Source organism: Antechinus flavipes, chromosome 4 (assembly GCF_016432865.1).
Source record: "Antechinus flavipes isolate AdamAnt ecotype Samford, QLD, Australia chromosome 4, AdamAnt_v2, whole genome shotgun sequence".
NCBI lineage: Eukaryota > Metazoa > Chordata > Mammalia > Dasyuromorphia > Dasyuridae > Antechinus > Antechinus flavipes.
Window position 1 is genome coordinate 362,864,719 of NC_067401.1, and position 26,179 is coordinate 362,890,897.

General features: G+C 33.2%; 2 protein-coding genes across 2 annotated transcripts in view; one reads left to right on the forward strand and one right to left on the reverse strand.

Moving 5' to 3' along the window:
• The window catches only part of DYNLT2 (dynein light chain Tctex-type 2), a 30,741-nt gene extending 13,159 nt beyond the window's left edge, over nt 1–17,582 (reverse strand). The window contains exons 1-2 of the mRNA XM_051993708.1: nt 17,286–17,582; nt 3,825–4,031 (exon numbers count right to left, since the gene is read on the reverse strand). Coding sequence (XP_051849668.1) covers nt 3,825–4,031; nt 17,286–17,444 — 366 coding nt within the window. The 5' untranslated portion in view covers nt 17,445–17,582. The remainder of the gene's footprint in view (nt 1–3,824; nt 4,032–17,285) is intronic.
• A 151-nt stretch (nt 17,583–17,733) lies between these two features.
• Nucleotides 17,734–26,179, forward strand: part of ERMARD (ER membrane associated RNA degradation) — a 39,920-nt gene continuing 31,474 nt past the window's right edge. Inside the window, exons 1-6 of the mRNA XM_051998183.1 lie at nt 17,734–18,100; nt 20,631–20,799; nt 21,751–21,893; nt 22,682–22,783; nt 23,737–23,826; nt 25,335–25,432. Coding sequence (XP_051854143.1) covers nt 18,068–18,100; nt 20,631–20,799; nt 21,751–21,893; nt 22,682–22,783; nt 23,737–23,826; nt 25,335–25,432 — 635 coding nt within the window. The 5' untranslated portion in view covers nt 17,734–18,067. The remainder of the gene's footprint in view (nt 18,101–20,630; nt 20,800–21,750; nt 21,894–22,681; nt 22,784–23,736; nt 23,827–25,334; nt 25,433–26,179) is intronic.

A 26,179-nucleotide genomic window follows, 5' to 3' on the forward strand; every position in this document is an offset into this window, starting at 1 on the left:
TAGTCCTCTCCTACCTTTTCAGTCTTCTGCCATCTGATTCCCTGACATATATCATCTGAACTAGTGACATTGGGCCTCCTTGTTCCATGAACAAGATATTCCCCCAGACTATCCCTCCATGCCTAGAATGTTTCTTTTTTCTCCCTCCACTCTGACTGCTGGTTCCCTTGGCTTGAAGTTCTAATTAAAATTCCATTTTGTACTGGAAGTCTTCCATAGTCTCTTAATTTCAATGCCTTCCCTCTTTTAATGATTACCTATTTATCCTATGCATAGTTTGTATGTATTTCTAGTGCCTCCATTAGCTATTGAGTTTCTTGAGGGCAGGGCTTGTCTTTTGCCTCTTTTTGTATGACTAGTGAATGGGATTGATTAAATGAAGTATTCCTCAGTACTGAGTAACATGATTCCCTGTTCCCAGAAATGGGACTTTGTAGAGGTCATTTGATCTCTGGAGGGATGAACTTTGAACCCTGAGATACAGGAAGTGGCAGGAAATGACATGACCTGTGGGAGGTAGCCAACATCGGTGATCATTGGTCAAGGATGGTTATGTCCTTTTAGTCTATCCAATGAGAAGGCTCAAGCCTTTTGCTTTTAAGCCAGAAACTGGCCTGGTTCCAGGAGCACGTGGTGGAGTTGGGATGGCTCCCAGGTATATCTGAGCTTCTCCTTGCAGGGATTAAATAAATGCTGATGATGTCTCTGATTAGTTAATTGGGAAGGGGGTCTTGTACCCGACTTGTCCCACATACTAGTACTCAATGAAGGGCCAAGTACATGGTAGATGCTTGATAAGCATTTATTAATTAATATCACAAGTATCATAGGTAGTCGGGACACAATAGAACCTTTTTTTAGTAAACATTGAAGTAAAATAAGAATACCCAGTCCTCACTATTATCTGATCATCAAAATACTTGGCATTATTTTAAAAACAAAGATCTACATCAATAGAAATGACTATGCAAAAAAAGAATCTAAGACAATGGAATTCAATAGACTATTATATAATAAGGTAGAAAATAAAAATCACTTAGAAAAGATTTTAATATTTGAGGAAAACTGCTGAGAAAATGGGAAAGGCAAAAATCAGGCTTTCAGCCTAACAATTTAAAATTTTTTCACAATATATCCTAAGTGGATTTGCAATCTTAACATTAAAGATCATAACATAAATAATTAGAAGAGAAGCTGATTATATATCTCTCACTGCTATGGATAGGAGATGTGTTCTACTTATATAAAATAATTTTTTGGTAGTTTGATTGGAATGATACTGAATAAGTAAATTAATTTAGATAAGAGTTGTCATTTTCATTATACTGCTTCAGCCTACTCACAAGAAATTATATTTTTCCATTTGTTTAGATCTGACTTTGTGTAAATTTGTGTACAAAATTTATTTTGTAATTGTGTTCACATGGTTTAGGAGGTATACTCTTAAGAAGCAAGGGAGAGAGGCAATTACAAAAGATAGATAATTTTGATTACATGAAAATGAAAAACTTCTGCATACACACAATTACCTAAGAAAGGAAACAGTTAAATGGGGAAATTTTATTTTATCAAGTTTCTTTGACAAGGGTTTAGTATTGAAAAGCAATAAATGATTAATATGTATGTTGGAAATAGCTAAAGAAATTGTAGTACATGATATAACAGAATTATAATAACAATAATGATAACAGCTAACATTTATATAACTCCTGCTATGTGTTTCAGATGGCAGTGTGGTGTGACAAAATGCTTGACTTGGAATAAGCTACAGCTTCCAATTCTGTTTCAAACATTAATAGCTGTGTCATCCTAGACTAGTCACTTTACTTTCTTCTTTAATGAGATAATATATGTAAAGTGCTTTATAAATGTTAAAGGGCTAAGTACAACCTATTATTATTATTTAGTGTAATTTTGAATATTTTCCCTTTATTTCTTTGTATTTGTATTTGTATTTCTTATGACATATTCCATTGAATTCATAAACATCATGACTTGTTCAATTATTTTCCTATTACTGTGACATAAAGATTAATAGGAATTATCACTCCATAATGTATTAAGGCATGATTTGTGAGCATTTAGAAAGGGAAAAAGACAAGCCATGCCCTCAAGGAACTCACAACAAAGAACTCATTTTTTTCACCTAAGAGTCAGCATAGCTTTATTAAAAATAGGTCTCATCATATTAATCTCATTTTTTTTGACAGATTTACTAGACTTGTCATGGTTTACTTAATTAGGGAAATCTGAATACATAGAATTTGACAAATTCTCTCATGCTATCCTTGTGGGCATAGTAGAGAGAACTGGCTTAGACAATAGTATAATTAAGTGAATCTAATGATGAATGACCAGATCCTAAGAATCATCACTAAATAACACTTTTGAGAGAAGTTTCTAATGGAAGGTTTTAGAGGGACTTGTCCTTGGTTCTAATATTTTAAATCTATAACTAATATATTGAATGATAGAATTGGGATCCCTCCAAATCTTAATCAATCAACCCCCCCCCCCCCAACCTAATACTGTGAAATTTAATGAAAATAAATTTCTTGCTATCAGGTTAAAAAATTAAATTAGGTAAGTACAGAATATGAAAATCAGGTTAAACATCAATTTATACTGAAAAAAAATCAGGGAATTTTGGTGGACTACAAAAATAACATGTGTAGACAGTAATATGGCAGCAAAAGAAGCTACATATTCTTAGATTGCAATCAATGGAAGCATAATAATCCAAAAAGAAGGAGTAACAATCCCATCTTGCTGAGATCTGTCATCTTTTGTATTCATTTCTTGGCACTATATGTATTGAAGGCCATTGTCAAAGTTGGGAGTGCATCCATAGAAAGGTGACTATGTCAGTAGAGTGATTCCAATCCAAGCCTAATGAAGATTAACTGAAAGAATCAGAAATGTTATTCTGTATAATATTGGGTTGAAGTTTGGGAAGGGATGGATTTATAAGAGTTTTCAAATATATAAAGGTATGTTATGTAAAATAAAAGATTTGTTCTGCTTGACTACAGAGAGCAATTTCTACTAATTAAAAAGGGGAAAAAAACAAACAAAAAAAAACTTCCAAATGATTTTAGTTGCCCCAAAGTGAAATGAATTGTATTGAGAATTTAGAGATCTTTAAAAATAAAAGGCTGGATGATATATTAGGGAAGTTGTAAAAGATATTCCTCTTAAAATTCTAGTTTTTTATATGACTTCCAATGCTCCTTCCAACTTCGGATACACTACTGTGAAGTAAGAAAACTCATTGATTAAAAAAAAAAAATCCCCAGATTTAAGTCCCAGCTCTATCACTACTGACTTTTGCAAATCACTTGACCTCTCAATGCCTCACTTTCTTTACCTATAAAACAATAATAAAAATATCTGAACTGCCTCCAGCATGGTGGAGACCTAATGACATTTAGGAGAAAACATGGGAGAAAAATCATAGGATGAGAAAAAATAAAAGAATTATACCCAGTGATGAAATACTGGATGAATCAATCAAAATATCAGAGTAAAGGATTACATTCAATAAATATTTTTCTTCATATACTCAACATGCTTTGTGTTCATTCTTGCCTATTTCCCAATTTTAGGTCTATCTTAGCAATGTAGAAATAATATTCAACTCATGGTTAATGGTAAATTGTAACAATAAAAATACAATCTACTATACTTATAGCAATGGCAATAACATTCTGTAATATACTTTAAGTTTCTTAGAGATACCTAAAGAGAGTACCTTAAAAACCCCTCTTTTTATAGAAATATATTTTATCATCAAATATTTTAGGAAAAATATGGATTTCTCTAACCGTTAGTATCTGTTGAACTTTCTTTTGTACTGTCTGAGCTTGGAATTTCCTGTACGGTGCCATTCTATATGTGTTTGCATATTTTACTTTTCCCATGGTCTTCCATTGGTCTTTACCTATATCAGCAATAGACTCATCAAATGGAGGTTCAACATACAGAACATCATGTATAGAATCTCTCAGTCTGTCCCGTAAGATTTGTGCATACTAAAATAAAATAAAAATAAAAATTATAATTTTAGTATGGCTCAGTTAGTTATTTGAGTTTCTGTTTTTAAATACTTTTTTGCAGTGGAAGTAACCCTGACAGACCATTGGGGGGAGGGGACAAACTAACACTCTCCTATGAGTTTATTTTTGTATTAGTTTAATAATAACAAACTGTTTTATCTCTTCACTAACAGAAATGTGAGTGTATGTATATGCATACATAAAAATACAAATGCATATGCATGCACACACATGCACATAAACACTTAGATACACATACATTACAATGTCTCGCATTTAGACTGAAAACTGGAGATGGTCAAACCTGAGAAAATTACTTGGATTATTCTGTAGACAAGAGCAAGATCAACAAAACAAAGCACTTTAAATCTTTTTCAGGCTTGTCAAATTAACAGGTCTAGTAGAATATATAAGACATCAGATTCTACCTCTTAAACTGACCAAAGTCAAGAACAAGTCACTAAAATGCTCTGAACTTTAGTTTCTTAATAAATAAAATAGGGAGAATAAAATCTAGAGCACCAACCTCAAAGAGTTATTGAAGTTCAAACAGGATTAACATGTGTATATAAATGGCAGTCATAATTATCCTAAGATTTGTTGGGATGAGGGCAAAGGAAAGTCCAGACAAATTGCCCTATAAAAATTCAATTCACAAATACATTCAACTGCAGGATAAGGTGGCATCTGAATTAAGCCTTGAAGAAAAAATTTATGAAGGAGATGACAGAATATATTTCAAACCATCATCCCTTCTGGGCTTTTACTTTTTCTCCATCCCAAACCTGACCTTATTATAGTTAACCCCCTAACCTTAGGGTTCCTCCCCTTGAACCCTTTTGCTCTTGACCATGCATCACTAAACTTTAATCTTGAATTAGTCCCACCACTTGTCTCTTCTCCTGCTGAACAGTTCTGGAAAAAAATCATCTTCAATAGGTTCCATTCCAAATTTATGTTATTTAATCCAATTGGATCTTTAGGGCAGCAAGGCAATTGCTTTAGTCCCCCAAAGCCAATTCTCTGTCACACTACTCAAGTGGCTGTCCTTATTAAGCTCTCCCCATCATCCCTTCCCTTCACCCTCAGCAGAGGATCTTAAATTTTATATTTATTGAGAAAACAATTTGTTACAAGTTTCCTCATCTCTTCCATTCCATACATTAAAGTCCTGTGACATTATTCTCATTTTCATTCCTTCCTGCTTTACTCCAGTGTATTATGAAAAGATAGACCTTCTACCAAAGGCCACCTTGCATCTCATCATCCCTCTCTAATCTTCAATTTCTCCTTATCTATTGGTTCATTCTTTGCTATCTACAAAATAAACACATCTGTCTGGTCTTCCATTCTTAATGTCCCTCATTTGGACCCTAATACTCTCAACTTTCATCCCATATTTTTTCTCTCTTATCCATTTCACTCAATAATCTTTAGTGACTACCTAATCACCTCCAGTATTAAATATAAAATCTTCTGATTGGAATTTTAAAAATTATTAGTTTTCAACATTTGTTTTTGTAATATTTTGGTTTTCAGTTTTTCTTCCTCCCCTTCCTTCCCCCTCCCCAAGATGGCAATCCGATAGAGGTTATACATGTACAATCATATTAAACCTATTTCCATATTAGTCATGTTGTGAAAGAAAAATCAGAACAAAAGACAAAAACCACAAGCAAGAAAAAACAACAAAAAAGTGAAAATTGTGTGTAGAGGGTCAGAACTCTGAAAAGGCAGCAGGGTGTTTCTAGTTAAACTCAGTGTGAGATAATGGTTCTCTAAACATATACTTAATGTGATGTTGATGTAATGGATGGTTGGAACATGCTCACTTGTAGTGATATTTGTACTGAGGTATTTAAAGGCTGAGAGGACTGGAAAGGGAGACTCTCTCAACCACAGACACTCTATCTTTGACAGCCTTGTGGTAGCTCTCTTGCTTTCTTCACTTCTCCACCTAAAGACCAAGGCCCATCCAGAGATCCTCCAGAAAGCTAGTCGGGACATTGTAATAGTGTGCTTCGATACGCAGCCAAACTCCATAATTTTTTCTCTGGCGTGGATAGCCAGACTTATGAGTCTGTTGGGATTGTCTTAGATCATTGCATTGCTGAGAAGATCATCTGCACAATATGCTGTTACTCAATGTTCTGGGTCTGCTCACTTCACTCAGTATCAGTCTTTCCAAGTTTTTCTGAAATCAGCCTGCTCATGATTTTTTATAGACTAATAGTGTTCCATTACATTCACATACCACAATTTGTTCAGCTATTGATGGGCACCACTTTGATTTCCAATTCTTATCCAACACAAAAAGATCTGCCAAAATATTTCTGTATATGTAGGTCCTTTTCCATTTTGGGGGATATAGAACTCCTAGTGGTACTGCTGGATCAAAGGTTATGTAGTTTGCTTGCCCTTTGGGCATAGTTTCAAGTTGTTCTCCAGAGTGGCTGGATCAGTTCACCACTCCATCAATAATGCATTACTGTCCCAGTTTTCCAAATCTTTCCCAACATTTATCATTTTGCTTTTCTGTCATATTATCCCCTTATAGGTATGAGTGAGGTGGTATCTTAGAATTGTTTTACTTTGCTTTAATAATTTAGAAATCCTTTTTTTATATGATGATAGCTTTAATTTCTTCATCTGAAAACTGTTCAAATTTGTTCATATCCTTTGATCATTTATCAGTTGGGGAATTATTTGTAATCTTTTAAATTTGATTTGGTTCTCTATATTTTATAAATGAGTCCTTTATCAGAAACACTATCTGTAAAAATTGTTATCCAGTTTTCTGCTTCCCTTCTAATCTTGGTTGCATGGGCTTTATTTGTGCAACCCCTTTTTAATTTAATCAAAATTATTCATCTTGAATTTCATAATGTTTTTTATCTTCTGTTTGATCATAAATTATTCTTTTTTGACAGGTAAACTATTCTTGCTCTCCTAATTGGCTTAGGCTTTATCCTTTGTCTAAATCATATACCTATTTTGAGCTTACCTTGGTATAGGGTGTGAGATGTTATCTATGACTAGTTTCTGTCATATTATTTTCCAATTTTCCTAGCAGTTTTTCTCTAAGGACAGGTTATACCAGAAGCTGGAATCTTTGGGTTTATCAAAAGCAGATTACTGTAGTCATTTACTACTGTGTCTTGTTACCTAACATTCTATTGATCCACCATTCTGTATCTTAGCCAGTATTAATTAATTTTAATGATTACCACTTTATTTGGATCTGGTACAGCTAGGCTCCTTTCCTTTACATTTTTTTCATTTACTTCCCTTGATATTCTTGACCCTTTGTTCTTCCAGATAAATTATTTTCTTTCTAGCTCTATATTTTTTGGCAGTGGCTCTAAATATTTATTATATTCTAAATTTATTATTATATTATATATTATAATATTTAATATATGTTCATAAATATTCATTATATTGTATTATATTAATATATTATATTATTATATTATATATAATATATACATTATAATATAATATAATATATTATTATGTTATATATATAATATAATATATATCATGTTATATTATATTATATATTTTATTATATCATATTAAATATATTTTTAATATATAATAAATATATTTATTATATAATAAGTAATATTATATATTATTATATATACGCTTGGCCTATTCAGGAACAATATTTTCCCAATTATTTAGATCTGACTTTACTTGCATGAAACGTGTTTTGTAATTATGTTCACATAGTTCCTGGGTTGTTTTTTTTTTTTTTTTGCACGAAAACTCCCAAATATTTTATATTATCTATAATATATTATATTATATTATTTTATGTTATCTATATATATCTATATTAGATATATATCTATCTAAATGGATTTTTTTTCCTATCTTTTGCTGCTGGGCTTTGTTAGTAATATATATAAATGCTGATTATTTAAATGGGTTTATTTTATATCTTACAACTATGTTAAAGCTGTTAATTATTTCAACTAATTTTTAGTGATTCTCTAAGTATACTATTATATCTTCTGCAAAGAATGATAGTTTTATTTATTCATTGCCTATTCTAATTCCTTCAATTTCTTTTTCTTCTCTCATTGCTAAAACTAAGATTTTAAATACCATATTGAACAGTAATGGTGATAATGATCATCTTTGCTGAACTTATTGGGAAGGTGTCTAGTTTATCAACATTACTTATTGTTGATGCTATTTTAGATACAGCTGATCATTTAAGTAAAATTTATTTATTCCTATGTTCTCTAATGTTTTCAATAGGAATGGATGCTATATTTTGTCAAAGACTTTTTCTGCATCTATTGATATAATCATATGATTTGTTGGTTTTGTTATTAATATGGCCCATTATACTGATAGTATCCCTAATATTGAACCAGTCCTGCATCAATGGAATAAATTCCACCTGATCATGGTATATTATTCGGGTGATAAATTGCTGTAATTGCCTTGCCAATATTTTATTTAAAATTTTTGTGTTAATACTCAAAAGGGAGATTAGTCTATACTTTTCTTTCTCTGTTTTGACTCTTTATGGTTTAGATATCAGCACTATATTTGTGTTATAAAAAGAATTTGGTAGGGCTCCTTCTTGCCCTGTTTTTCAAATAAGTTATATAGTGTTGGAATTGTTCATTAAATGTTTAGTAGAATTCTCTTGTATATCCATATGGCCTTGAAGATTTTTTTTGTGGAGTTAACTTATGGCCTGTTCAATTTTTTTTCCTAATAGAAGTATTTTATTTCTTCTTCTATTAATCTGATCAATTCATATTTTTATCTGTATTTATCCATTTCACTTAGATTGTCAGATTTATTGGCACACAATTGGGCAAAACAGCTCCTACCTCTTTTAATTTTGTCTTTATTAATGCAGTATTCATGTTTTACTTTTTGATTTTGGTAATTTAGTTTTTAAATCAAATTAATTACAGCTTTACTTACTTTTCCTCCCCATCAAACAAGCTCCTACTTTTACTTATTAGTTCAATAGTTTTCTTACTTTAAATTTTTTTAATCTCTCTTTTGCTCTTTAGAATTTCTAATTTGGTACTTAATTAAGGATTTTTAATTTGTTCTTTTTGTATGCTTTTAGTTGCATTTCCAATTCACTGATTTATTTTATTCATATAAGCATTTAGAGATATGAAATTTCCCCTAAGAACTTCTTTGACTGCATCCCATAAGTTTTAGTATGTTGTCTAATTACTATTATTATCTTGGATGAAATTATTGTTTCTGTGATGTAATGTTTGACCCACTCATTCTTTAGGATTAGATGATTTAGTTTCTAATAATTTTTGGTGTGTTTTTCCATGGCCCTTTCAAGTAATTTTTATTGTATCATGATATGAAAAAGATGCATTTAATTTGTCTTTTTGTATTTGATTGTGAGCTTTTATGTTTTAACACATGATTAATTTTTGCATACATGCCAAGTTCTGCTGAGAAAATATATTCCTTTCTATTCCCATTCAATTTTCTCCAGAAGTCTATCATATCTAACTTTACTAAAATTCTATATACCTCCCTTTATTTCTTTCTTATTTTGTGGTTAGATTTATCTAACTTTGAGAGGGAGAGTTTGAAATCCTCCACTAGTATAGTTTTGATGTCTATTTTATTCTGTGCCTTCCTTAACTTCTTCTCTAAGAATTTATGTTATATGCCTTGCTGTATATTTGTTTAGTATTCCTATTACTTCCTTATCTATGATACCTTTTAGCAAGATGTAGTTTCCTTTTTATCACTTTTAATTAGATCTATTTTTGCTTTTGTTTTATTTGAGATCAAGATTGCTACCTCTGGTTTTGCTTCAACTGAAACATAATATATTCTGCATCAGTTTTTTTACCTTTACTCTGTCTCTCTGCTTCATATTTGTTTTTTGTAAAAAACAAATTGTAGGATTTTGGTTTTTAATTCACCCTGCTAACTTTTTCTATGTTATTCAGAGTTCATTCCAGTCACAATTATAGTTTTAATTACCAGTTGCGTACTTCCTTCTATCCTATTTTCTCTCATTTATACTTCTATATTTTTTCCCTGTCTCTCCTCACCATTATTTTACTTCTGACCACTGCCTACCTCAATTTGCCCTGCCTTCTACCCCCAGCCCTCTCCTCTTTCCCTTTTCTCCTCCTATGTCCATACATGGCAAGGTAAATTTCTATATTTAATTGATTGTGTATGTTACTCTCTCATTGAGGAAAATCTGATGAAATCCTCCCTTCTTTTCCTTTACTATAATAGGTTTTTTGTGCCTCTTCATGTGATCTAATTTTATCCCATTTACCTCCCAGCGTAATACTTTTTCCATCTTTTAATTTTTTTCTTTATATTACATTAAAATCAACTTATATCCTTTTTCTGTGAATATCCTTCTATCTGGCCCTAATAGAAATACAGTTCTCAAGAGTTATAAACGTCATATTTCCATGTAAATGGGAATGTAAATACTTTAACCTTTAAATAACATTTGTTTTCTTTCCTGTTTACCTTTTTATACTTCTCTTGAATCTTATATTTGAAGATCAAATTTTCTGTTTATTTCTGGTCTTTTCATGAACAATTGAAAGACCCCTATTTCACTTAATATCCATCTTTTCCCTAGAAAAATTATGTTCAATTTTGCTGGATAGTTGGTAATACAAGTTTCTTTGCTTTTCAAAATATTCCAGGATCTCTGATCCTTTAATGTAGAAGTTGTTCTATCCTGAGTAATCTTGTCCTGGCTCCTTGATATTTTAATTCTTTCTTTCTGGCTTCCTGCAGTGTTTTCTCCTTGGCCTGATAATTCTGGAATTTAGTTACAACATTTTTTTGGAGTTATGGGTAACTTAGAGAGTGCAGGTATAATGTGATTTTATTGTGATGATATAAAAAAGAAACTGGAAGAGGAAAGGGAATTCTTCTGAAAGAAGAGGAAAATGGAGTTAAAAGGGATTAAAATACATTTCATAAAGAGGCAAAAAAGACCTATTTCAACTGAGGGAAAGAAGGCATGGGCATGAGCATTGTGTGAATCTTACTTTCATCAGATTTAGCTCAGAGAGAGAATATCAGGCATATTCAGCTTCACAGAGAAACTTGTCTCACCCTATAGGGAAGTAGAAGGGGAAAGAGGAAAGAAAAGGAAGGGTGAAGGCAAATAGAAGTGAAAACAGGCATAGGGTAATCCCAGAGGAGCGTAAATATAAATGGCCAGCTTTGATTCCATAGACAAGAAGGATGTGGAGAGAAATAGAGAGAGGCAGAGATGTAGAGAGAGAGGCAGAGATGTAGAGAGAGAGGCAGAGATGCAGAGAAAGACAGAGATATAGAAAGAGATTCATAGATGCATAGAGACGCAGAAACAGCCACAAATCACTTGCTCTTGCTTCCAGCTCCCTGCTGAGATTACCAATAAAAAAAGACTGTTTGGCACCTTAACATCGGCTTATCTTCATGTGAATTTGGGGAAGATTGGTATGTATGGCCCTACTAATCAGTAGCCTCAGTGGGAGGTTACAGGGAAACAAGATGGTGGGAAATACAGAGTTAGTAATTTCAACTGTGAATGTGAATGGGATGAACTCTCCCATAAAACAGAAACGGATAGGAAAATGGATTAAAAGTCAGAATCCTACATTATGTTTTTTTACAAGAAACACATTTAAAGCAGAGTGATATATATAAAGTAAAGGTAAAAAGTTGAGGCCAAATCTATTATGCTTCAAATGAAGTAAAAAAAAAAGCAGGGGTAGTAATCCTGATCTCAGATCAAGCAAAAGCAAAAATAGATCGAATTAAAAGAGATAAGGAAGAAAACTACATCTTGCTAAAGGGTACCATAAATAATTAAGCAATATCAATACTAAACATATATGCACCAATTAGTATAACATCCAAATTCCAAGAGGGGAAATTAAGAGAGCTGAAAGAAGAATTAGACAGCAAAACTATATTTGTGGGGGATCTCAACCTTGCTCTCTCAGAACTAGATAAATCGAATCACAAAATAAATAAGAAAGAAGTTAAGGAGGTTAAATAGAGTCCTAGAAAAATTAGGTATTATAGACCTTTGGAGAGAATTGAATGGAGATAGAAAGAAATATACTTATTTTCTTGGCAGAACATGGAACCTATACAAAAATTGACCCTGTTTAGGGCATTAAAAACCTCAAAATCAAAGGCTGAAAGGAAAAAAATAGTAAATACATTTTTTCAGATCATGATGCAATAAAAATTACTTGTAATAAAAGGCCAGGGGAAAATAGACCAGAAATTAATTGGAAACTAAATAATCTAATACTGAAGAGCGAGTGAGTGAAACATTAAATCATAGACACAATCGATAATTTCATACAAGAGAATGATAATAATGAGATGTGGGATGCAGCCAAAGCAGTTCTTAAGGGAAGTTTTATAATTCTAGATGCTTACTTGCATAAAATAAAGAAAGAGAAGATGAGTAAATTGGGCATGTAATTAACAATGTAAAAAAACCCAATTAAATGCCAAATTTGAAACTCTGAAAATAAAAGGAGAGATGAATAAAATTGAAAGAAAACTACTGAATAAACAAAACAGAAGTGGTTTTATGAAAAAAACCAACCAAATAGATAAACTTTTAATTAACTTGATTAGAAAAAGGAAAGAAAATAAAATTGCTATTATCAAAAATGAAAAGGGTGAACTTTCCACCAATGAAAAGGAATTTAGAACAATAATTAAGAGCTATTTTACCCAACTATATGCCAATAAATCAATCTAAGTGAAATGGAGAAATACTTACAAAAATATTGATTGCCCAGATTAAGTGAAGAGGAAATAAATTACTTAAATAGTACTTATTTTAGAAAAAAAATTGAATAAGTTATCGACTCCCTAACAAAAAATCTCCAGGGCCAATTGAATTTACATGTGAATTCTATCAAACATTTAAAGAACAATTCCATTATGCAAACTATTTGGAAAAATAGGGAAAGAAGAAGTTCTACCAAATTCCTTTTATGACATTGATATGGTGCTGATACCTAAACCAGGCAGGGTCAAAACAGAGAAAGAAAACTATAGACCAATTTTTCTAACGAATATTGATACAAAAATCTTAAATATTAGCTAAGCAATTACAGCAAGTTATTCCCCCAGATAATACACCATGATCAAATAGAATTTATATCAGGAATGCAGGGTTGATTCAATATTAGGAAGACTGTTAGCATAATTAACTATATCAATAATCAAACTAACAAAAATCATATGATTATCTCAATAGATACAGAAAAAAACATTTGACAAACTCCAACACCAATTCCTATTAAAAACACTAGAGATGGTGCAGCTAGGTGGTGCAGTCAATAGAGTACCAGTCCTGAAGTAAGAAGGATATGAGTTCAAATGTGATCTCATACACTTAGCACTTCCTAGCTATGTGACCCTGAGCAAGTCATTTAACCCCAATTGCCTCGGCAAAAATACAAAACAAAACAAAAAAGCTAAAACAACAACAACAACAATAAACACTATAGAGTATAAGAATAAATGGACTTTTCATTAAAATGATCAGTAACATCTATTTAAAACCATGAGCAAGCATCATATATAATACAATATCATAGAACCATTCCTAATAAGATCGAGGTGTAACAAGGTTGCCCACTATCACTATTACTATTCAGTATTGTATTAGAAATGTTAGTTTTGGCAATAAGAGAAGAGAAAGAGATTAAAGGAATAGAGTAGGTAATGAGAAACCAAATTATCATTCTTTGCAGATGATATGATGATATACTTAAGAGAATCAATTAAAAAAACCACTAGAAACAATTCACAACTTTAGCAAAATTGCAGGATACAAAATAAATTCACATAAATCATCATCATTTGTATATATTGCCAACAAAGTTCAGCAGTAAGAGATACAAAGGGGAATTTCATTTAAAATAACTGTCTATAATATAAATTATTTGGAGTTTACATGCCAAAACAAAGTCTGGAACTATATGAACATAATTACAAAACACTTTCCACATAAAGTAAGATCTAATCAATTGGAAAAGTATCAAGTGCTCATGTGTAGGTTGAGCTATGACAGTACTACCTAACTTAATCTATTTATTCAGTGCCATACCAATCAAACTCCCAATAAATTATTTTACAGAGCTAGAAAAAAATAATAATAAAGTTCATGTGGAAGAACAAAAAAGGTCAAGAATTTAAAGGAAATTAATGGGGAAAAAATGCAAATGAAGATGGCCTAGCTGTACCAGACTTCGAATAATATCATTAAGCAGTAGTCATCAAAACCATTTGCTACTGGCTAAGAAATCCAATAGTTAATCAATAGAATAAAGTTCATAAGATACAATAGTCAATGACTGTGTAATCTAGTATTGGATAACCCAAAGACCCCAGCTTTTGGGATAAGAACTCACTATTTGTCAAAAACTTTTGGGAAAATTAGAAGTTATTATGGCAGAAACTAGGCATTGACCCACACCTAATATCCTATACCAAGATAAGGTCAAAATGGGTTCATGATTTAGACATAAAGAGGGATATTATAAACAAATTAGAAGAACAAAGGATTGTTACCTCTCAAATCTGTGGAGAAGGAAGGAATTTGTGGCCAAAGAAGAACTAGAGTACATTATTGAATACAAAATGGATAATTTTGATTATATTAAGTTAAATTTTTTTTGTACAAACAAAACCAATGCAGACAAGATTAGAAGGGAAGCAATAAAGTGGGGGAAGATTTTTACATACAAAAGTTCTGATAAAGGCCTCATTTGTAAAATACATAGAAGATCGCCTCAAATTTGTAAGGATTCAAGCTTGTTGGAATCTTTACAAACTGCTAACTCATTAGAGTTGATAGATTATTGATCTGATCTTACAAGAAGATGTTTTGGGCCAGAACCTGAAACAAGGTACTAAGTAGAACTAACTGATACAATGCTTGTGTTTATACTTTTACTCATTACTCAATTAACAAGTATGGGAGATTCACAAAGTTAACTGTGTAACTTTGTGAATTCACACCTCCCTTGAAGCTCTTAGGGCCAGAGAACACTATGGGAAAAAATCCATAATCCCTCTCTCCCACATCCCACAATTCTTCTCTCTCGAATAAATAGAGCTTCAAAGGGGCCAGTCAGAAGAGTTTTCAGAATTACGAGTGGAGAGTTCAGCTGAAGACTGAGAAGGCTCTCTCGGAGGCAAGACAGATTCAATTTGGTGCTGGCTCTGGAGGCTGAAGAAAACAGAGGCAGAAGCAAAGGACAAAGCGGCAAGAGCTCTTGGAACCAAGCAGAGAGATAGGCCTCTCAACTAATCGGGCTATATTGGAGGCAATAAAAGATCTGAACTTTTATCACCTGATTGCATTTGGGGTAATTATTGATCTGAACTGATACTAAGGCTGCCTCTAGAAAACCTCCCCGAGAAACCCTCTCTCTCCCAGAGAGAACCATTCTTATATGAAAGAAGAAAAAGAACACCACACAAGCTATTTTCCAATTCCTAAGTGGTCAAAAGATATGAACAGATAATTTTCAGATGAAGAAATTGAAACAATTTCTAGTCATATGAAAAGGTGCTCTAAATCATTATTGATCAGAGAAATGCAAATTATGACAACTCTGATGTACCACTACACACCTTTCAGACTGGCTAAGATGACAGGAAAAGATAATGATGAATGTTGGAGAGGATATGGGAAAACTAAGGCACTAATATATTGTTGGTGGAGTTATGAATTCATTCAACCATTCTGGAGAGGAATTTGGAAATATGACCAAAGGGCCATCAAACTGCATACTCTCTGATACAGTAGTGTATGCCAAAGAGATCTTAAAGGACGGAGAGGGACCTATATGTACAAAAATGTTTGTGGCAGCTCTTTTTGTACTGGCAAGAAACTGGAAATTGAGTGGATGCCCATGATTTAGAGAATGGATGAATAAGTTATGGTATGTGAATGCTATGCAATATTATTGTTCTATAAGAAGTGATCAGCAGGATGATTTCAGAGAGTCTGAAGAGACTTATGTGAATTGATGCTAAGATACATGAGCAGAACCAGGAGTTCACTATTCACAGCAACAGCAAGATTATGATGAATAATTCTGATGCATATGGCTCTTTAAAAAATGAGATGATCCAGGTCAGTTCCGATGATCTTTTGATGAAGAGAATCATCTACAACCAGAGAGAGGATTGTAGGAACTGAGTGTGGATCACAACACATAGTATTCACTCTTTTTGTTATTGTTTGCTTGCATTTTGTTTTTTTTTTCTCATTTTTTTCCTTTTTGATCTGATTTTTCCTGTGCAGCAAGATAACTGTGGAAACATGTATAAAAGAATTGCGCATATTTAACATATATTGGATTTATTTGCTGTCTATGGGAGGAGGTTGGGGGAAGGTACACAAAGTTTTGCAAGGATGAATGATGAAAATTATTCATGCTTGTTTTGAAAATAAAAAGCTTTAAGAAAAAAAAAAACTATTAAGTAGAATTCTCTCTAAGTATCTAAAGGGCTATCCTGTGGAAGATGGGTTTGGATTGCTTGGCTTCGAGGTTGCTAATCAAATTTCCCTAGAACGTATCAGGGAAAAAATGATTCAAGTTATCAATCAGAATGAAAATAATTATTTATAAAACCACTTAAAATCAGCAAAGCATTTTATATTGTCTGACTTGATTCTCACAAATAGGAATGGTTGCCTCTGAATCAGACAGTATGGGATAAAAGGACTTATAACTGGAAGGTACACTACAAGTCATCTAATTCAATTGTGTTCTTTTATAGCTGAGGCACAGAGGGATTAAATTAGGCCCCTAGGGCAGTACAGTATCATTGCTGAAGGCTTATTTCTGGACTTGAAATCACTCGAGTCAAAAGTACACCAATGACACACAAGAGCCAGTATTCAAACCCAGTTCTTCCCATTTCAACGCAGATGTTCCTTCCCCTCCCCTTCCCCAAGTCCACCAAGAGAGACAAGACCCTGAGAATGCTTTACATGTGATCCCACATGACGTGTGGGTTAGATTAACTGGTCAAATCCTCTGGAACTCAGTGAAGATACAAATCTTTTCAGTTTCATTGTTCTGTTTTGTTTCTGAAGGTGGGGGGAAGGTGGATAGAAAACTGTGGCACTTTTAAGTGGGAGGGGCCCGTCATCGTTTGGAGGGGAAGGGACCCAGTCACTGCCACCACACTCACAGACTCCTTCTCAAACATGCTGGGCCTTCGCTCTCTCTCTCTCTCCCTCTTCGCCTGGCCCGTAGTGGTCGAGGAGGGCTGTGGAGGCATTGCAGGGGCTTTCAAGCCTCGACCCGAAGGGTTAGTGCTAGTGGAGGGCTGGGCGCCTCGTTTATCCATGGTGCTTTGCCTCTTTCCCTTAAGTCACAACCAGAAGGTTCTGTTCTACAGCCTACGCCTTTTCATGCCCATGCCAACAGAGCCTGTCTTCTTGCCCCTGCCCCGGGGCCGGGGATTCCACTTCAACGCACTGTAAGAAACTGGTTACTAAGCTAAGCACGCTCCTCGGACTGGTCACATGCACCAAAGGCGCGAGGAGCTGGAGGGAGATTCCACGGAAGTTACGTCATCGAGCCTGCCTATATACGGACCGGAAGTCGGAAGTGCTAGTGGTAGAAAGAAGAAGAAGGGGATCCGTCTCGGCATAGTTTGATCTCGCGAGACGCCCTTGCTGTAGAGACTTGCTGTGTTGTGATGAAGCCGGTAGTTGTTCTCTTCTATCTAACGGTGAAGTCAGACCAGGACTGAAAAATCATTTCGAAACGCCGACTGTAGCAGATTTAGCACCTGTCAGGATCGCTGCTCCCGCAACTCCCTTTGACATAAAAGGGGAGTATGTGTGTGCATCAAGCAGAATACATCTTCCAGCGTGTGCGTTCTTCCTCTTTTTTGAGCCATGGCCACCTCTGGCATTCTGGTGAAGCCTGTGAAACTCTTCTCAGAATAATGTTGTTTTACTATGCATGATGGAAGGAAGTACCAGATTGCACTCAGAGGTTAGTAAAAATAAAGATGTAATTTTTTTTTTCCATCCATGTTTTTGGATCTGGGGAATCTCCCCCGGACGTTTTGGAGAGTTTCTGGATCCCAAGTTAAGAAAAGAATCCTTAGTCCAGAGTCTAGCGGAGAGATTCGTACATGGAGGGTTCAGGTATTTTGTACTACTTCGCGGGGCTTCTTTAAATACTGGTAGAGCTTAGATTAGTATGGGTTCTCTTTGGAAATGAAGTCGGGGCTACAGTAGCTAGTGGGTAGTGAAGTTTGTTCCTTCCGAGAGATAAGTTTAGGTCGGCTTGGAAGCCTAAAGCAGGAAGCCAGCCACCATTTATTAAGATTTACTGTGTGCCAGACATTAAGCTACATGCAAAATGATCTTGTCTTCAAGGTTTTCCATTGCTAATGGAGGAGGCACACATATATGTATGTCTCTATCCATGTACTATTTCTCTACCTATATATGTGTGTGTGACTGTTATAAACATAATATTACACATATCTATATGTCTGTATTATATGTAACCAATATATAAAAATATATGTGATATATTAAAATTATATGTATGCGTTAACCTTACAGGGGTCAGCAAATTTTAGAATACATATATCTGTATTTTTATATATAATATGCATGTTTATTTTTTCTAAAATTTATTTTCCCTTGTAGGATTAACACATACATAGATATGTGTATCTATACATGTGTGTGTATCTAAACAAATCCTTACAGGGAGTAATCAAATTTTCACAAGTGTGCATGTATTGTGGGGTTAGATGAACACTAGGGGAATTTTTTCCTGTTAGCCTTCCCTCTTGGGGTTACTACAAGTTTATGCTGTATGTGTTTTGTAGTTTTCATGTTGTCTCCTACATGAAACTGTGAGCTCTTTGAGTGAAGAGACTTTTTTCCTGAATAATATTTCTTGTAATAATGGCTTCTTAATTTGGGATTGTAGTTTTCAAGTCCCGAGGTTGAAAGTTGGGGCTTGCTGGGAGAGCTAGGACAGTTTTCCTTAATTTGTTCCTTGCCTGAGCCTGTCCTTTTGAAATGTACGAGATAGGAATGGCTTGAAAGGCTTTACAAATAGAAGGGCTGTGTTGGAAGTTCACTTTTCACTAAAGCATCTGCAAAGCTTAGCATTCCCAGAGGCTGCCTTAGAAGGCAAAGATCAAGAATCGTTCCATTTCTTTTTTGTCTGTAATCTCAGAACTTGCGAAGTGTCTTAAGTGCTTAAAAATATATGGTGAATTGAATCGATGCTTCTCTTATCTCTAAACATCAACTCTATCACCTGCTTTTTCAGTCATAATTTTACTTCTGTGGGACATGAAGTCTTTTCTGCCAAGAGATCCCTTTTAAAATATCAATAACCTTGGGATGAGGCACAGCTTGTTTTCTAGAAATATTAATTATTGATATTTTTGATATTTGTTGATAATTATTGATATTGATACAAAGATTAATTTTTATTTGGAAGGAAAGCAAGATACTATCCAGAAATAGAAGCAGGAAAATTTTGTATGTTTTGTACAGAAAAGAGAATCTCATTTGGTGCAGTGGATAATACTCAGGTTTTGTAGCCAGAAGACTGTTTTGTGTCCTCTTGCTCATCCTTGAATGAATGAATGAATGGATAAATGATTAATATTGGGTAGCTGTGTGATCACATATAATTAATTTTTTTAAAGATGATAGTTTATGTAATCTACTAACTTAATATACACATACATATATATTCATGATCTGTCTCTTTTAAGAACTACAAAGTATTTAATTCTCAGTTGTACCACTTTTATTACTTAATATCTGAGCTTTTGTTTAATTATTTATAAAACTGCTGGTAATATTTTCATTACCCACTTCATAAAGTTGTATTAGGAAAATGTTTTGTAAAATACTATAAATGTGAATTATTATTATTGCTTCTTTAGGTTCATTAGTTTCACTTAAAATTATCCTGTGAGTACATACATTAAAATAGAGTCTCATGTCTAATACTCAGAATAAGTTGGTGTAGAAGATGATTTTGCTATGTTATAAGTATTTCATGAAGATTGAAGATTTAATGTAGACAAGAATGGAACTATCTTTTGACTTGTTGGTTGAATAGTAGGTTGTTCGCTTCATGTCAATTGATTGCATTTCATTTGCCCTACTAGGAACAGGAGATACTTATTAAGGTTTGAAAAGCTTTTTACATGTTATTCTCATTTTGATTTTCACAAAAGCCTGTAAAGTAATTGATTTTATTGTCCTTATTTTATTGATGAGGAAGTAGAAGTTCAGAAATACTGAATTCAACATTTTAAAACACCTACTTTTACTAAAAGAAATGGCATTTTTAGAAGGTGCATTGAGAGAATACTTAGAAATTAATATTTTAATTCTATTTTATCTAAATTTTAAACATTTAATATATTTTCCTTTCTGCTTTTTTAAGGCCAACTCAGTTTATTTACTGCATCATTTTATATTTATTTTCTCTTTGTCTTCTTGATAACAAGTATCCATTATGCGCTATATTTCAGATGTTAATAACTGACTCCATCACTACATGCCTATCTCCCCCAGTATATGACCTGATTTGTAAACTTGGATTTGAAGTAAAAGAAAGCCATGATATCAACAGCATTGTATCTCAGTATGGTGAAGTGTGCTGGAAAACAATTGCTAAATATATGTGCTATACAGATTCAGGTTTGTATCTGTTGTATCTGCCTCCTTTGAGAGGATGGTGTTGCCATTCACAGTAATAGAGAACAGAGGGAAAGAAGGTTTGGGGAGGTGGGTAATGAGTTCTGTTTTGGACATACTGAGTTTAAGGTGTGTATTGGACATCCAGTTTGAGGTGCCTGAAAGGCAGTCAAAGATGCAAGATTGGAGATCAGCCATGTTTATAGGCAGTAGAAAAGGGATCCATAGACAGGGAGAGATTAAAAATAAGTGAGAGAGTGGGAATGATAATTTGTTGAAAGAAATAGGATGTGGTGGGATCACTTGAACAGGTAGAGGGGTTAGCTTTGGTAAGAATTAAAGTTGTTTCATCATATGAAGGAGGAGAGTATAGGAGCTCAGGTGAATGGCCTCAATTTTTTTCTGTAAGATATTAGGCAGAGTTCTTGTGTTTGCTACATATTAGGTACTATATTAAGTTCTGAGGATTCAAAGAGAAATAGTGATTGGAATTATACATTAAGTTGTTTCAATACACTGACATATAATTCATTTAGATTAACATACTCAAAACTGATTTAGAGCAATTAGGTGTTATCTTTTGATCTTACTGTATATTTCAACTTTCACTTAACTATTTTTGATCTAATTTGAAGATCATTCACTTGACTGAACAGATAGATGCAAAATAGGAGAGGTAGCAGTGTAGTGCAATGTATAATTAGACTAAGCAATTCAGTCAGTTGACTTTTATCCTAAACCAGGCTATTTACTGAATATGTGACTTTGAGCAAGCTCTTAAACTCTCTGGGCCTCAAGTTCCTTTTTTGAAAACAAACATTTTGGGTTAGATGATCGCTAAGATCACTCCCAATTTTGACATTGGATTTTACTCAACCTTTTTCATTGACATTTCAGAGATACCGTATGTAACGTATATCTATTATGCTAAAAAAAATTTTTTTTTTATCCTAGAAGGACAAAATGTGGATTACTTAAAGAGTGTGAGCCTCTTGGGTCCTGTATGTGAAGCTGTTCACACTCATATATGTTCCCTGAGTAAGGCACAGTTTGAAGTTCAATATGCTCCTTGGTTCCAGTGGACAAATTTTTCAGAGGTGACTATAATCTATAGAAATTACATAGTTTTAAAAATCCTTTAAAATTTTAAACAAATGATGGTTTATGTTAAACTATGTGTGCATGTATCTTTCATGCCCATTTATACCACTTATTAATTTTGCAATTAATTTTTATTGTTAACTAAGTATAAAGAAACAAACTTCAAAAAATGCCTTAGCACTTGGATTCTAGCTTTTAATTTTTCCATAATATTTAATAGAAGCACTTGGTTGCCCAGTAGATAAAGTGATAGACTTGGAATCAGGAAGATCTGAGTTCAAATATGATCCCAAACACTTATTGCTAATTTGAAGATCATTTTCCTTAACTAAACAAGGGTGAGGCAAATCATTTAACCTCTGCCTTAGTTTCCTCATCTATAAAATGAGGATAATAAAAGCACCTGCCTCTCGTGGTTGTTGGGAAAATTAAAAAAGGGATGATTTTTGTAAAGCACTTTGAAACACTAAAGTACTCTAAATGCTTGTTTTCTCCTCTCCTCCCCGCCCCCAGTGTTATTTGAGATGCCTGCTTGTTTAAAAGTCATAGAGAGTTGCCATTGAAGCATTTGTGAAGTTGAATTTAAATGGATAGTATTTGTAGTTGTTTTTAGTACAACAAAAAAAGTAGTAGCATTTTTCATCGTTTCACTGATTTCAAGTTTATAGTATTTCAGAAAAAAACAAAAACTAATATATTACATATTGATTCTAAGAATAGTAAGGAATGATAGAAGAAATACTGGGTTTTGGATTAACATCTATTATTTGTTGTCTTATAATAGCTATTTCCTGAAATATTTGTTGCTCTGAAGAGTGCACAACCTGCAGCTGTTCCTCTGAGCTTAATGAAACTAACATCATGTCTGGAGCGAGCTTTGGGTAATGTAAGTATAATATATAGTTTAAAAATCACGGAATAGAAGAAAGCATTACCTGGAATATTATTGTTATATAAGAAATTGTATAAGAATATTATTGTTGTATAAGATGAGTAGGGCAGGAAAGCCCGTAGAAAGACTTATATGAACAAATAGTTGAGTGAAGTGAGCAGAGCCAAGAAAACCTTTTATGTGGTAACCAGATTATGTGAGGGTCAACTGTGACAGACTTGGTTGTTCTCAACAATGTCGTGATTCAAGGCAATTCCAATGGACTTGGGATGAAAAATGCCAATCACAGCCAGAGAAACAACTTAAGGAGACTGAATGTGGATCAAAATATTGTATTTTCACTTTTTGTTTGTTGATTTTCTTTCTCTTGTTTTTTTTTTCCCTTTTTGGTCTATTTTCTTGTACAATATGACAAATGTAGAAATATGTTTGAAATTGTATACATACATACATGTGATATTTGATATTTATATATATATATAAAACCATTGCAGAATGCTTACTGTCTTGGACTGGAGGAAGGGAAGGAGAAAAATTTAGTACACAGTCTTACAAAAGTGAATGTTGATAACTATCTTTACCTATATTTGGAAAAATAAAATACTATTGGGAAAAAAATAAAAGAAAAAACAATTACCCATTTGTATTGCTAAGTTAATAATTTATTATTATTAGCTCAGAAACCAGAATAATTGTTATCAGATCGCTCAGTTTAATTGTTTATAAGTGACTTATAGTTTCTCTATAAGTATCTTAAAGACAGAATCATATAAAAGATAGATGTAAAAATTATTATTTGATTCAGATAATTGTTACTTCCTATTAATATGTTTTCTAATGAATTTTTTATTTATCTTTTGCATACACATTATTTTATGACTTTTTTTCTTTTTAGATTCGATTAGGTGAAAGTAATTATTTTTCTGTTAATTTTATTTGAATTGTAGGTGTTCTTATTGATTGGAAAGGAATGTCCATTTCTTTTAAGAGACTTGCTTGTATCTAAGGAGCTTGCTGAAGTGTTTGGACAATCTGTGGTAAATTTCTTCATTTGTAATTTGCAAAGAGAAAAAAAGGAGTAGGATTTTTCATTCTTTCACTGATTTCAAGTTGATAGTGTTTCAGAAAAAACCAAAAACTAATATATTACATATTGATTCCAAGAATTGTAAGGAATGATAGAAGAAATACAGGCCAACTTTCTACTAGTAGAGAAATTATTTCTACAGCATCTTCATAGGAAGTTGTCTCCAAGAACATTACTAGTGATGAGAAAGTTACTACTTCATAAGACAATCAATGGTGGTATAGTTCTTAATTTTTACAAAGTCAGTCCTCCTATTGAACCAAAATTCACTTCTCTGTAACTTAAACTCATTCATTCTAGTTCTAGCCTTTGGAATCACAAGGAATAATTTTATATGATATTTGATTATTTTATCAAATATTTGAAGTCAACAGTCATTCCCCAAATCACTTCTTATCTAGGGCAGCATTTGTCATTTCTTCCATGATTCCACATGTAACATGGTTTCAGGATCCTTTGCCATCTTAGCTGCTTCTTCTGGAAACAAGTTTGTCAGTGTCTTTCTCAAAAGACTCGTGTTTATTTTTATCCAATTTCTTGTCACTTGTTCTTATCATTTTAGTCTTTTGGAAATAACAAAAGACTGAGTATAGAGTCTTACAACATTGTAACAGTGTCTATGTCAGACTGATACCAGCTTTTCAATATTTTTTGGATGTATTTTGTTAACTTATAGATTCACTTTATCATGTCTTGAAGACATGATTTTTTTGGGGAGTAGAGGGGTTAAATTCTGTAAGCATAACCTATATACTCTTATCCGTCAAATGAATCACAGTGGTATATTGGAAAAAAAAAATGGGCATAGGAGTCAAAATTTAGGAGTTTCCATTTCTGATCCATTTCTAAACCAATAACTACTAGGTGTGGACTTTAGAAAGTTACATCTCTCACAAATTACTGCTTTGTTGTTTTGGAATGACAGTTACCTACCCTGCCTTTTTCATAGAGATTTTGTGCATATTAAATCTGAAAGTATTTTGGAAGCTGTAAAATGTGAAGTTGATATAATTATTGACACTAACAATAAATGCCTTGTTAAAATCAAGATGTATGTGATCTCTTGGGTGGACCATTAACAGTCCTATTAGGTAGGTTACTGGGAAAGTATTGTTTTCATTTGACAGAAAGAAAAACTTAAGTATAAAAACTTATATTTATTTTCTTAATTTCATACAGCAAATCAGAGTGATCCTGTAAAATAGAAACCAAGCTTCTTGACTTTTAGTCCAGAGCATTTTCCATTCTTACAAATTATCATGAATTAGCTAAATTTCTATATTTTTACAGCATATCTTTTGAAGTTCTAGCATAAGTTGTTATTGCCACTAAACAAATTTACCTCTTCCTAAATCAACTGAAATGATTAAATTAAAAATTTACAAATGCAACAATAGAAAGCAAAAATGATTCAAAATTATATTTAGTGATTTAATAATTTCATCTCATCCTAATTAGATGAATATACTCAGAGTATTCATTGGTTCTCCATGTGGACTCAATTTGCGTAATATTTTGTGGCATGGATTTGCATCTCCTCAGGAAATTCCTCCAAAGTAAGTTGCTAATAAAATATATTTCTTTTTAGGTTTTGGTATGAATGTTGTTCAGTTCATATTCACACAACCAAGGAGAAACATTTTGAGGAATAAAGTAAAAGTAGGGACAGGGAGTTAATTCTCAAATTATAGATCTGGGTCTACGCATATTTATTTCAAAAGATGTATCCTATTTAATGAGGGGAGTGTTCATTTTAGAATGTTTTGTACTAGATAAGATATGAAATGTTATAAATGACTATAAGTCTGGAATTCTCAAGTAAGGAAACTGTGAGCCTCTCCCCACAGCTAACCAAGGGACACAAGCGATTGTACTAGAGAAAGTCTGGGACTTTAATTATCATCTGGGTTACACAGAGACTGTCTGTGGGGCTGCTGTGAGATGAGTCAGTGGATCTCTGATCCCCACCATGCAGTCTGGGGCAGTGGCCATTCAATTCAGTGGATTCCTGCAAAAGATCCCCAAAAGGTCACATAGTAATTATAGAAATAAGCAAAGGGAGAAGGAACTATAGAGCATCATCCATACAGTAATGTGGTCCAGTTATTGTTTTGATTTACTATTTGGAAACTGGTCCTGATTCCATAACTGAGATGCAAGGCCAGTGCAGGGGTTAGATGTTGTGACATTCAAGGCTGGTCAATTTGTGTAAGGTCCCAGACAAACATAAGGTTATTCGATGTGTCCTTGTAATGACTTAGATACACCATTGTTGTGATTCTCACTATTTTTGATATGTCATC